The following is a 13,163-nucleotide window of genomic DNA, read 5'->3' as shown; positions in this document are numbered from 1 at the left end:
AGTCCAAACTAACAAAGATAAAGTCCATACACTCAAGTCAGCTTATGTTCAAGAGCGTAGCTCACTCTGTACATATAGCAGACAAAAGATAAAAGGAGAAAAAAGCACCACTAAGTGTAGTAGATTAGTATCAATGCCAAGCTGCGGTTTCCAAAGCGAGCAAAGTTCTTTCTTGTATTAAGAGAGGTATGGACTCCAGAGAGAGAGATATCATTTTGCCCCTGTTCAAATCATTAGTAAGACCTCATCTGGAATATGCAGTTCAGTTTTGGACACCAGTTCTCAAAAAGGATACTGGAGAAAGTGCAGAGAAGGGCAACCAAACTGATAAGAGGCATGGGGGAGCTCAGCTATGAGGAAAGATTAGAACTGAATTTATTCACTCTTGAGAAGAGGAGAATAAGGGGGGATATGATCAACATGTTTAAATATATAAGGGGTCCATATAGTGAACTTGGTGTTGAGTTATTCACTTTACGGTCAACACAGAGGACAAGGGGGCACTCTTTACGACTGGAGGAAAAGAGATTTCATCTCCAAATACGGAAAGGTTTCTTCACAGTAAGAGCTGTGAAAATGTGGAATAGACTCCCTCCAGAGGTGGTTCTGGCCAGCTCAGTAGATTGCTTTAAGAAAGGCCTGGATACTTTCCTAAATGTACATAATATAACTGGGTACTGACATTTATAGGTAAGGTTGATCCAGGGAAAATCCGATTGCCTCTCTGGGATCAGGAAGGAATTTTTTCCCCTGCTGTAGCAAATTGGAGCATGCTCTGCTGGGGTTTTTTGCCTTCCTCTGGATCAACTGTGGGTATAGTATTGGGTATATTGGATTGTACGTTTTGTTTTGTTTTTTTTTATGGTTGGACTGGATGGACTTGTGTCTTTTTTCAACCTGACTAACTATGTAACTATGTAACTATCAGTTTAATTAAGCCCCCATATTTGGCTACTCACAGGATGATGGTGGAATACTGGAGTGCTAACAGCGGCATGGGTCATGCTGTGGCTGGAAGCCGAGGCCGGAAAGAGGAATGCTGGAGAGACACCGGGAAAAAGGAGTGTGCATGCCCTAAGGTAGCATGGCACATGCTCCGAAACGCGTTGCAAAGCATCCTGTGATCTGTGAGGTCTGTACTTTCCAAGCCGTTTGCTCTGCCCCGCGCTCCACCTGGATCCCGGTGTCTCTCCAGCATCCCTCCGGCTTCCTTCCTGCCTCGGCTTCGACTTCCAGCCACAGCATGATCCACGCCGATGTTATTGCCATCAATGGGTGGATTGACAGACCACCCAGTCTCCACCATTATTGATGAGCCTGTATTCCAAAATTATCCTGTGACTAGCCCATTTTGGGGGCTTAATTAAACTGATACTAATCTACTACACTTAGTGGCGCTTTTGTCTTTTTTTCTCTTTTTTCCCTGTGGCAAAGGTCCAGATTAAACTTACCAGCAGGTACTAGCAGTACAGCAACAAGCATTGCTGGGTTTCCAATTAACTGTCATTCTGGGTAGGATAACTGATGGTATGGTGGATCTTAGATAAGTGGGAAAGTGAGCACTTATAGGCTTAATCAGGAGAGCAGCAACTTTTCTCACCCATCTCAGGGCGTTTCTCCAGTAGTATGAAAAATCTTGAAATAATATTCAACATGGAAGTTGGGTCCCTCGTAATGGCTGCAATGGATGGACAGACCCTTGAGTGCCTGTTCCAACCAATGGAGACCCCAGGAAACATACCAAACCTTTTTGGTGGTCATAAAGGGGCAAAAAACTTCCTGAAAGCAACAGACACGAAGAAAGTAGCCCATCTGTGAATAAGTCAGTGGATTACGAGGACCAACGGCAATACCCAACAGGCATTTTTCTGATTTTGAGTGATGCTCAAAATTATTTACTGTTATGTTTTTTTTTTTGCCATCCTTAGTTGGCATAAAGTATATCTAAGGCAAAATCTATTTAGAAAACTTTGAATGCTGCTTTTTCTTTTAGCAAATATTAAATTTGCTTGCAGATGGCCGTACGGTGGAAGTGGATCCCCATCACATCATCATTGAAGACCCTGATGGTTCCTGCACCCTCATATTGGACAACATGAGCGGAGTGGACTCAGGACAGTACATGTGCTTCGCCTCTAGTGTAGCCGGGAATGCTAGCACGTTAGGAAAGATCCTTGTTCAAGGTAATGGTTTATTCTGGATAAATTATTATTAATAAAATACCTTCTAATACAAGTGAATTTCTTGGCACAGTAAGAACATTTTTTTCAGTATATCTCTACAGTCAGGGCTGCCTTTAATATTGATTGGACCCTGGGCAAACATTTTCTTGCCCCCACTCCCCCCCGCAATGCAATTTCTCTCTCCACCTGCTGAGACATACAATAAATAGCAGCTAGACACAGAATCCGTTCACCGCAGCAGGTCAGGCAGCAATTGCAATTGGTTGCCAGAGGTAACAGCCTATCATTACCACTCACTGACTGGTTGCTAGAGGTTACAGCACATTATTTCTGCTCACTGATCAGTTGCTAGAGGTTACTGCACATCACAATTGCTCACTCATTGGTTGCACATCCTTACTGATCACTGATTAGTTACTAGTGCTTACTGCACATCATTACCGCTCACTGATTGGTTGCTAGAGCTTACTGCACACCATTACAGCTAACCCATTGGTTGCTAGAGGCTACTGCACATCATTACTGCTCACTGATTGGTTGCTAGAGCTTACTGCACATAATTACCGCCCACCCATTGGTTGCTATAGGTTACATTATTACCACTCACTGGTTGGTTGCTAGAGGTTACTGCACATCCATTACTGCCCATTGATTGGTTGCTAGATAGATTATGCTACAAACACACAACAGTCCAGAGTAGAAATGTTCTCTTGCATTGCAGCAGAATTTAACTTGTAGCAGAAACTATGGGGTTAATGAAGTCAACCAGGATTACATTCAAAAACAGTACTGTCAATGAGCATAACAAGCAGAGAGACAGAGATAAGTGAAAGGATAGCAGGTAAAGCAGTGAAAGAAAAGAAATCCAAAACCAGTGTGTGCGTTTACCATCCACTGACCATTTCCTCAATTACAATCATAAAGTAAATGTCCAGCCAAAAACTTCTGCAGATCGGCTGATCACCATAAATTGGTGCACAGAAATTACAAGTGATGACAAACACCTGGAGATCAGTAACGGGCACAAGGTCCTTTACCATCCAAGGAAAAAGGGCCAATACGTGCCCCCATGAGCTGTGCACAGCAGCACAGGTTGTATGTGGGCAAGGCTTAGGCGTCCGTGTGGGGACAAGTGGAACTGCACTCACTAATGCCTGAACTCCAGGCTGGGAGGTTCGGTCATGTGACAGTCAACTTTACGGCAAGTCTCCCGGGCTTAGAAGCGAGCTGCAGTGACACTGTTCACTCCTCCCTCTCTGTGCTCCGTTACACTCCTCTTATGCATAGAGGACACCACTTCCCAGGTGTGCAGCATTTTGAGGCCGGTACTGTTCATCCTGTACTGGGCTCCACCAGTCCAGCAGTTCATGTCATCTCTCTCCCAGTGACACATTCCATGGTTGCTACGGGATACAGGAAACGCGCTCTCTCTTTCTCTCTCCAGGATCCCTGCTTGCTCTCTTCTCCAGGGGCCCATCTACATTTCTCTTCTGTAACCTCAGGCTGGGTCTGTAGGCACAATGTGCTTTTTGATCTGTTCCCAGAAAGTGGGGTACTGACTGGTAGTGGAGGTGCCAAGCACTTAAAGTGGCGTTCCAGCCTGGGGGGAAAAAATTAAAAGTCAGCAGTTACAAAAACTATAGCTGCTGACTTTTAATATAACACTTACCTGTCCAGGGAGTCCGTGATGTTGGCACCCAAAGCAGATCCATCCATCGGCTTCTGGGTCCAGGCGCCGGCATCCTTACTAAGGGAAACAGTAGTTTCCTACTGCGCATGCGCAAGTCACGCTGCGCTTTCTGAATGGTCCCGCTGTCTTCTGGAACCTGTGTATCCCCCAGAAGGCAGTGGGGGGGGGGGGGGGGGCGGGGCTGGATGTTTCATAGATCGCAGTACAAAGATGCATCAATTTTACACGGAAGGGGGAGCGGATGCCTGGTTTTGACAGGTATCTGCTTCTCTTTCCCTCCCACCCCTGAAAGGTGCCAAATGTAACAGCGGAGGAGGGGAGGAAGCAAACAAGCGGAGCTTCCCCTTTTGAGTGTAGCTCCACTTTAACCCCACTCCACTTCCATCTCCTGGCTGATTGGCTGCCTTGCATGTGACACAAACACTATAGTCCTTAGCAACTACACGTTAACTTCCTCTGGATAGTCTAGTCCCCTGGTTGTGTTGCAAGCCCTATTCTTTAAATACACTCTGCATGCACCCCTTTAAGAGACTTCAGACCAGGCAAAGCAAGTAAACAGATAAAAAAGATCCTTTACTGAGATAGTTGCTGCATACATTACGATTCTCAAAAAGCAGTTTCAACACATTTCTTGTACAAAGCTCTTCTAACATCTATAGAGTTTGCATACCTTATACAGAAGGCAAGTCCAGAAAGCAATCCTGTTTTAGGGCAAAAGTCCATTAAGGCAATAATCCATAAGAGGTAGTGCAATTCTCTTAGGCTCCATTCACACTAGCACGTTTTTTGATGCATTTTGCATTTTGCAGAAATGCACGGGAATTTTTTAACATGGGTTCCTATGGAACATGTTCACATCAATGCCTTTTTGTTTCTCTGCATTTTTGGAAAGGGTCGGGGACTTTTTTTCATGCAAAAAGCAGCGTTTTGCATGTAATGGATTTCAATGGACAAGCATCAAAAACGCGAGTGCACCGTTTTTGCAGCGTTTTTGCCATTTTTTTATTTTTTTATTTTTTTTTAGACTGTAAAAAAAAAAAAAAACGCAAAACGCAAATCGCGGCAAAAACGCGGCAAAAACGCTGCTCAAAAACGTGGCAAGCATGAAAAAAAAACCTCCAAAAACGCTCAAAAGCAACATGCATAGGTGTGAATCAAGCCTTAGAGTCCACAATTGTCATTAATCCACAAAGGCAGTAAGTCTCTAATTAACAGCTACAAGTCCATAAGGTCCCCAGGCATGAGACCCTCTCCAGGAACCCCGATTAGGCTCCTATCACCCCCAAAGGGGGTGACCACTCCCAGCAGAGTATGCAGCTACATTTTGGCAGGGTTTTCCCAGAGTTAAATTTTACGCAGCTACATTTTTGACAGAGTTGATGTTGATTGACCTGTAGGGGGCAGTAACCCAGCTGAAAATGGCAGGAAAAGCGTTAACCTTACAAACTGGTTACTCCCAGCTCTCAGGTCAACCTGAGGACACAGGAAACACACAATCATTGTATTATTTGGCACCTGGCTGGGCCAAATAGTAAATTAGTTTCAGCCAGGGGTAAACAATGGCTTACATGGGTAGACACATTAATCCTTTGTAGGCACCTGCCTACAAGCAGGTCCTGCCCTTTTTGCACCCCCTCCTACTGAAGCTCCCAAAGTAGCAATGTCACTTGCTGATGATAGGTCCCCTTCATGGCCATGCAGATTTTGCATGGCCATGCTTGCGTTATCCAATTGCAATCTTTTGATGATACAAGCATGCTCATTTGCATCAAGCAAAGGTGATTGCTGTGCCTATGGAGATGGAAAGGTTTTGCCCGGAAGCTTATCTTTAACATGTTACAGGTCTGGGACAACTTTCCGAAGAGTGGAAAATTCCTCGAATTAGCTTGAGCCAGGCTGGATTTAGCAGCTTCTTGCAGAGATCTTGTCGGCTGTGAGAGAATTCTGCAAAAAACATGCTGCGCACCCCTCCTCCCTCCCAGAGACGAGCCATTCTGTGACTCAGAACTGTGAAAAAATGCATTAGAGCGGAGTTCAAGGCCTGTCACTGTAATTCACGCACACGGCTAGAATTATTCACTTTGCTTTCATCCTAATTAAGCCAAATTATGAAGTCGTTCCCATTATCGTGCAAATAGAATTTGGGCGAAGAGAGAAGAAAATAACTTCAAGTCTGTTATTGTTGCCTTAATCGTAATAAGTGCTTTCCCAATCCTTTGTACGTCAGTTATATAAAGGGGAAATATAATCTTGGAGGGAATGTATACTTATAAATATATACTTTATAAATAATAAAGAAATATTCAAAATGTTTTTATTTACATATTTAATAAATACATTTATATATATATATATATATATATATATATATATATATATATATATATATATCTATCTATCTATCTATCTATCTATCTATCTATCTATCTATCTATATATATATCCATATATATAGATATATATCCATATATATAGATATATATAGATATATATATCTATATGTATATATGTGTGTGTGTATTATTTATTTATTAAATATTTAAATAAAAATATTTTGAATATATATATATATATATATATATATATATATATACACTGTATTACTTATATGGAAGTTTATAAGCCAATAATCTTTGTGAGTTGAAGTTTTGATAAAATATATCATCAAGGCTGCAAAAAAACTGGGATATTTAAAGTGTAACTCCGTTTATTAAGAAGAAAAACATTCCTCTGTGGGTGATCTGTGTACATTGCAAGGGATTCCAACCTTTTGCTCCTTGGAAGAAATAGCCGCATGTTTCACCAAACTGATCGCATACTCATTCTGAATGGGAGGGTCTGGTTCACTACAATCACCTGCTGCACTTTGTGTATTCTGATGAGAAAAGCTGCAAGGCCTTCATCGCTTTAAAAGTGATTTCCCATGGGGAGTATCTTACCAAAACTACAATTCCTATGGTGGGGGGGTACCTGAAATCTGACTTGTATCTTAGTGCCGACTTCTGGGAAAATGATTGAGCCAATCACATAAACAGTAAATGACATTTCTGGGGACGTTCTGTATACTAACAGTGTACAGGACGCCTCCAGTTTGCCATATTGCATTGCATTTTACAGAGAATTACAGATTAAAACAAAAGGCAATTTTTAATGAAAATATCCATAATAGTATACATAAACTATGGGAGTAAACATACACTATAAAACAGCGCTAATGTTGAGCAAAGCTATATAAGAAATCATGCGGCCAACTACGCATAAAAAACATCAAACAGAGAAGTAGAGAGTCCGTGAAGTGGTCAGAGGAATGTCCATAAGTGACAATACAGCCGTATCCCAGTGTGCGCCTTCCACCGGTCAGTGAAATTTCACCATGTGTTAACACTCTCCCCCTAGGGGGTCAGACTCACCAGATCTGCAAATCATAAAAGCCTCCAAGAGCAAAAAGATCTCCTCAACACCTCTCTCTCAATACCACTCCGGGGGGGTTTTCAGGGGGGGTCACAACTCCACACAGATGAGTAGAAAGAAAAAAAGTGTGCACATAGCGTAATTCTGTTTATTGAAGTCAAAACCCACAATCTTCATAAAAACCCTTCAATCTATATACGTACATATAAAACAGTCAATCAAGCAAAATAAAAGAGGCTGCGTGTCACCATTCAAAATTTCTAATTTTTAATAACGTTACATTTATTTATTTATTTATTTATTTATTTATTTTTGCTATATTACTAGATGAAAGACACTGTGCTGTGTAATGGAAATTGGGGAACACCACCAAAGTTTTTAGTAAACTGATAAACTGTCCATAAACTTCCTCCCCTTATTGCCTTCCTTCCTTTTTCCTTTCCATCTACATTGCTCCTAACTGTCCATCATTTGGAGGGACTGTGCCTCTTTTCAACCCAAATCCCTCTGTCCCTGTTTCCTCCTTTTTTTTGGTTAGGTGTATAGACCTCTATTTAAAAAAATACATTTAACTACCAAAAGTGTAATACTGCACTAAAATTCCCCTTTCCTTTCCTCTCTCCCCTCTCTCTTCTCTCCTTTCTTTCATTCTTTCCTTTTTTCTTTTATTTCCTCCCTCTCTCCTTCCTTCCTTCCTTCCTTCCTTCCTTCCTTCCTTCCTTCCTTCCTTCCTTCCTTCCTTCCTTCCTTCCTTCCTTCCTTCCTTCCCCTTCTCCCTCCCTTTCTCTTTCCTACCTTTCTTTCCTCCCTTCCTATCCTTTCTTCCATCCCTCTTTCTTTTCCGCTCTTTCTTTTTTCTTTTCTACCTTCCTTCTTCCTGCTATCTCTCCTTCCTTCCTTCCTTCCTTCCTTCCTTCCTTCCTTCCTTCCGTCCTGCCTTCCTCCCTTTCTCCTTCCTTCTTCCTTTCCTTCCTTCCCTCTCTCCCTTCCTTGCTTTCTTCCTTTCCTTCTTCCTTTCCTTCCTTCTCTTCATTTCCTTTTCTTTCTTTCCTTTTCTTTCCTCTCTCACCCCTCCTTTCTTTCATTCCTTCCCTTTTCTTTCTTTTATTCCCTCCCTCTCTTTCCTGCCTTCCCTTTTCCCTGCCTTTTTTCCTCCCTCTCTCTTTCCTTCCTTCTTTCTGCTATCTCTCTTTCCATCCTTCATTCCTTCCGTCCTTTCTTCGTCCCTTCTTCCTTCTTTCCTCCCTTTCTCCTTCCTTCCCTTCCTCCTCCTCCTTCCTTTCCTGCCTTCTCTTCCTTTGCTTTTCTTTCTTTCCTTTGCTTTCCTCTCTCACCCCTCTTTTCTTTCATTTCTTCCTTTTTTCTTTTATTCCCTCCCTCTCTCTCTTTTTCCTCCTTGCCTCCTTTCCCTCCCTCTCTCTTTCCTTCCTTCCTCCTTTCCCTCCCTCTCTCTTTTCATCCTTTCTTTCCTCCTTTCGTTTCCTTTCTTCCATCCCTCCTTCCTTCACTCACTTTTTTTATTTTTTTCCTCCCTTCCTCCCTTCCTTCCTTCCTTTTCATTTCTTTATTCCTTCCCTTTTCTTTCCCTTTTTCATCCCTTTCCTCCTGTTTCCTCCTTTTCCCTTCTTTCCTTCTTCCTTTCCTTTCCTCCCCACCCCTCTTTCTCTTCCTTCCTTCTTCCTCTCCTTCCTTCCTCTCTTCCTTCCTCCCTTCCTTCCTTTCCTCATTATGTAGCTAACCATTGTGATCTTATTTCAGTTCCTCCAAGATTTGTCAACAAGCTGCGCAATTCTTACTTTGTGGACGGTGAAGACGCTCGGTTCACATGCATCATTGAGGGGGCTCCTTACCCACAAATCCGGTGAGTGATTCACAAATTCCAACTAATACTCATTAACCTTCCATCCATCCAATGTAACCTTTTGATGGTAATACCTTGTCTATTCAATAGTTGGCGGCATTTCAGATCCTGTCTGGTTACATTATGATCTGTAATGATGTTTTGATGAATAGAGTGTTATGTGAAGGGTAAATGAATAATGAAGTGAGCAGAGGAGATCTCCAGTCATCATCTCTAGAAAATATATTCCTACAAGTTCATGAAAAAACTGCCTCCGATGTCCAGTTGTGCTGGTTTAAAAAAAATCTACCATTTTATAAGGGGAAGTTCACTGTGATGTATGAGTTATTTTATACTGATTTTCTCCGTTTACTTCCCTATAATTTCCTTATAATAGCGGCCTACTGTTCCAGCAAAACGCGTTGGCACGAGTCTCTATTAGTATGTGAAAACATGCTAATCAGCAAACTGATGAATCAGCTTTTATACATTGAAATGTTGAAAACTGGAAGGGAAAAAAATGCAGAGTATGGCAATTTCTCCTGATTAGAACTCTTTGTACTTTTTTTTTATAGAATCCAGGGACTCAGGGAAGGAATAGATAATTTTTCTTTATGTACCAGTCCAAAATGAAACATTGAGACTGAAATTAAAACACCACACTGAGAATTGAAAAAAAAAAAATATATTCCAGTATAAATTAGGATAAGGAGTTTGCCAAAAAGAAACGCATTTCGTAGTCCGGAAAATGCCTGCTTCATCAGGGCTTAAAATGGGGGGGGGGGAAAGGTATGTACAATCTAAATAATATAGTATCTTAAAACAGAACTAAACTCTCTCACCCAACATGAGCTATTTTTAATCCTTGTGCTCTTAGTAAATGAATAGGAAGGTTCCTGTAAATATCCTGTAAATATTCTATTTTCTTTTTTTGTCTTTTTTTTTTCTCATATACTTCCTGGTTTGTAGGCCAAAATAATGTCACATATCCCAAGAGTCTTCACAAGCTTTTTCTTTCTTTCATCTGGAGGAGGGGCTTTTTCAGCTAGCCACGTCCTTCTGCCTGGATGCAGATGGATTCAAGGAAGTGAATGCTACATGAAGCGTGATTTCTCAACAAAATAAATCAGGAAGACATGGATGGGGGAGTTTGCTTTGAATAATAAATAAATAAATAAATAATAAAAATAATAAAAATGAATTAACCACTTGGTGCCCAAGGTACCTAATCAGGAAGACATGGATGGATGGGGAGTTTGCTTTAAATAATTAACAACTAATAAAAATAATAAAAATGAATTACCGTATATACTCGAGTATAAGTCGTTCCGAGTATAAGTCGAGGCCCTAATTTACCACAAAAAAATGGGAAAAACTTATTGACCCGAGTATAAGACGAGGGTGAGAAATGCACAGCTACTGTAAGTGGAAAAGAGGGTCAACAATGCCCATTTGCAACCTCACCGTGCCCATTTGCATGCCTCACTGTGCCCATTTGCAGCCATAGGTCCCCCAAATTTCAAACTCGGTAGTTAAGGGTTCCTAGATGCCCCCTAGCTGCAGCCAAAATTTGGGGTCTCTGAACCCAAAGGGTCCCGAAATGACATTGCTGCAGATGGACACAGTTGACCGATTTTGGGGCCCCGTATCTCGGGGCCACTTAGTGCTAGGAATCCCAAATTTGGTGTGCAAACCCAGTGGAACAAGCACCATAAAATATCCAAAGCTGGGGATTCTAGCAAGAAGCGGCCCCGAGATACAGGGCCTCAAAAATCAGTTTAGAAAATGTCAAGCACTTTTCTGCAGCAGAGAATTACATTTTCTGAACCTACTTTGGGGCCCCGTATCTCGGGGCTACTTGGAACCCCAGCTTTGGATATGTTATGGTACTAGTTCCACTGGATTTGCACACCAAATTTGGGGTTCCTAGCCCCAAGTGGCCCTGAGATACGGGGCCCCAAAATTGGTTCAGAAAATGTCAAGCACTTCTGCAGCAGAGAATGACATTTTCCGAACCTACTTTGGGGCCCCGTATCTCGGGGCTACTTGGTGTTAGGAACCCCAGCTTTGGATATGTTGTGGTACCAGTTCCACTGGGTTAGCACACCAAATTTGGAGTTCCTAGCACCAAGTGGCCCTGAGATACGGGGCCCCAAATTCGGTTCGGAAAATGATTTTTTTTGCTGCAGAAAAGTGCTTGACTTGAGTATAAGCCGAGGGGGGCACTTTCAGCACAAAAAAATGTGCTGAAAAATTAGACTTATACTCGAGTATATACGGTAACCACTTGGTGCCCAAGGTACGTCATATGACATCTTGGACTTTGAGTGGGGATATCTGAATGATTATTCAGATATCATCTTTTTCGGCCAGCTAATCTCTGCATCGTAAGAACAATCATAGCGGCAGTTCAGTCGCTTGATCGTTCTTAAAGGTGGCCGGAGGGGACACCCTCCGGCCCCTTCCAGCGCTTCTCCGGGCTCGCCCGTGCGATTGGTGAGCTGGAGGACGAATCGGTCGCCGCCGGAAGTTGAGCATAGAGATTTCTGTTGACCAGATGGTCCTCGGTCATCTTTATGACCCTCGAAGGCCCAAGCGCGGCGTTGTGACGTCTCGTCTGGGCCGGCGGATGTAAACTGTGCCGAGACAGTTTATTAATTTTTTTGGATCTTGGTCTTTCCAGCCTGGAGGAGAGATCTGGGGTCTTAAAGACCCCAAATCTCTCCATAAAGAGGACCTGTCACGCACTATTTCTAGTACAAAGGATGTTTACATCCCTTGTAATAGGAATAAAAGTGATCAAAAAAAAAAAAAAAATTAAAGGGAAAGTATAAAAGAAAAAAAGAAAAGTAAAATAAAGAATAAAAAAAAAAAAAAAATGAAAGTGCCCCCGTCCCCGTGTGCTCGCACACAGAAGCGAACGAATATGTAAGTCCCGTCCACATATGTAAACAACGTTCAAATCACACATGTGAGGTATTGTCACGTGCATTGGAGCAAGAGCAACAATTCCAGCCCAAGACCTCCACTGTAAGGCCGTGTACACACGGTCGGATTTTCCGACAACAAATGTTCGATGGGAGCTTGTTGTCGTAAATTCCGTTCCTGTGTAGGCTCCATCGGACATTTTCCGTCGGAATTTCCCACAAACAAAATTTGAGATCTGGATCTCAAATTTTCCGGCAACAAAATCCGTTATCGTAAAATCCGATCGTGTGTACACAATTCCGACGCACAAAATTCCATGCATGCCTCAGAATCAAGCAGAAGAGCCGCACTGGCTATTGAACTTCATTTTTCTCGGCTCATCGTGTACGTCACCGCGTTCTTGGCGTTCGGAATTTCCGACAAGATTTGTATGACCGTGTGTATGCAAGACAAGTTTGAGCCAACATCCGTTGGAAAAAATCCATGGATTTTGTTGTCGGAATGTCCGATCGTGTGTACGCGACATAACTCTAAACAGGTAACCTGTAAAAAAATTTAAAGCCTCACCTATGGAGATTTTTAAAAGTTTGGCGCCATTCCACGAGTGTGTGCAATTTTAAAGCGTGACGCGTTAGGTGTCTATTTTACTCGGCGTAACATCATATTTCACATAATACAAAAAAATTAGGCTAACTTTACTGTTTTGTTTTTTTTTTTTAATTCATGAAACATTTTTTTTCCCCCACAAAAAAACGCGTTTAAAAAATTGCTGCGCAACTACCGTGTGACATAAAAAGTTGCAACGACCGCCATTTTTATTCCCGAGGGTTTCTACTAAAAAAAAACATATAATGTTTTGGGGTTCTAAATAATTTTCGAGAAAAAAAAAAAAGATGATTTTTTTACATGCAGGAGCGAAGCGCCAGAACTGGCTCGGGCTGGAATTGGTTAAAGTGTTTCCAGTTTGTGGTGTTCAGATACAGTTTAGTTCCACTTTTAAATGGGGAAGAAGGTGTATAATGTACATTTTACAATATTTTTGGATAGATGTAGAGTCTGTCAGCTGCTCCAACCTTATATACTGTATGATGCATATTGTTTTACCAGTCCA

General features: G+C 41.9%; 1 protein-coding gene and 1 long non-coding RNA gene across 13 annotated transcripts in view; one reads left to right on the top strand and one right to left on the bottom strand.

Moving 5' to 3' along the window:
• Nucleotides 1-4,641, bottom strand: part of LOC141144090 (uncharacterized) — a 175,209-nt gene extending 170,568 nt beyond the window's left edge. The window contains exon 1 of the long non-coding RNA XR_012244351.1: nucleotides 4,544-4,641. This is a non-coding gene — a long non-coding RNA (uncharacterized lncRNA). The remainder of the gene's footprint in view (nucleotides 1-4,543) is intronic.
• The window catches only part of OBSCN (obscurin, cytoskeletal calmodulin and titin-interacting RhoGEF), a 407,958-nt gene that overhangs the window by 363,616 nt on the left and 31,179 nt on the right, over nucleotides 1-13,163 (top strand). For all 12 annotated transcript variants that reach the window (XM_073629454.1, XM_073629462.1, XM_073629460.1 and 9 more), the window contains 2 exons: nucleotides 2,016-2,183; nucleotides 9,043-9,145. In XM_073629454.1, coding sequence (XP_073485555.1) covers nucleotides 2,016-2,183; nucleotides 9,043-9,145 — 271 coding nt within the window. The remainder of the gene's footprint in view (nucleotides 1-2,015; nucleotides 2,184-9,042; nucleotides 9,146-13,163) is intronic.

This window comes from Aquarana catesbeiana, linkage group LG05 (assembly GCF_042186555.1).
Source record: "Aquarana catesbeiana isolate 2022-GZ linkage group LG05, ASM4218655v1, whole genome shotgun sequence".
NCBI classification, from domain to species: domain Eukaryota; kingdom Metazoa; phylum Chordata; class Amphibia; order Anura; family Ranidae; genus Aquarana; species Aquarana catesbeiana.
The sequence above is the reverse complement of the archived record's forward strand: the minus strand, read 5'-3'. Positions and strand labels throughout refer to the sequence as shown.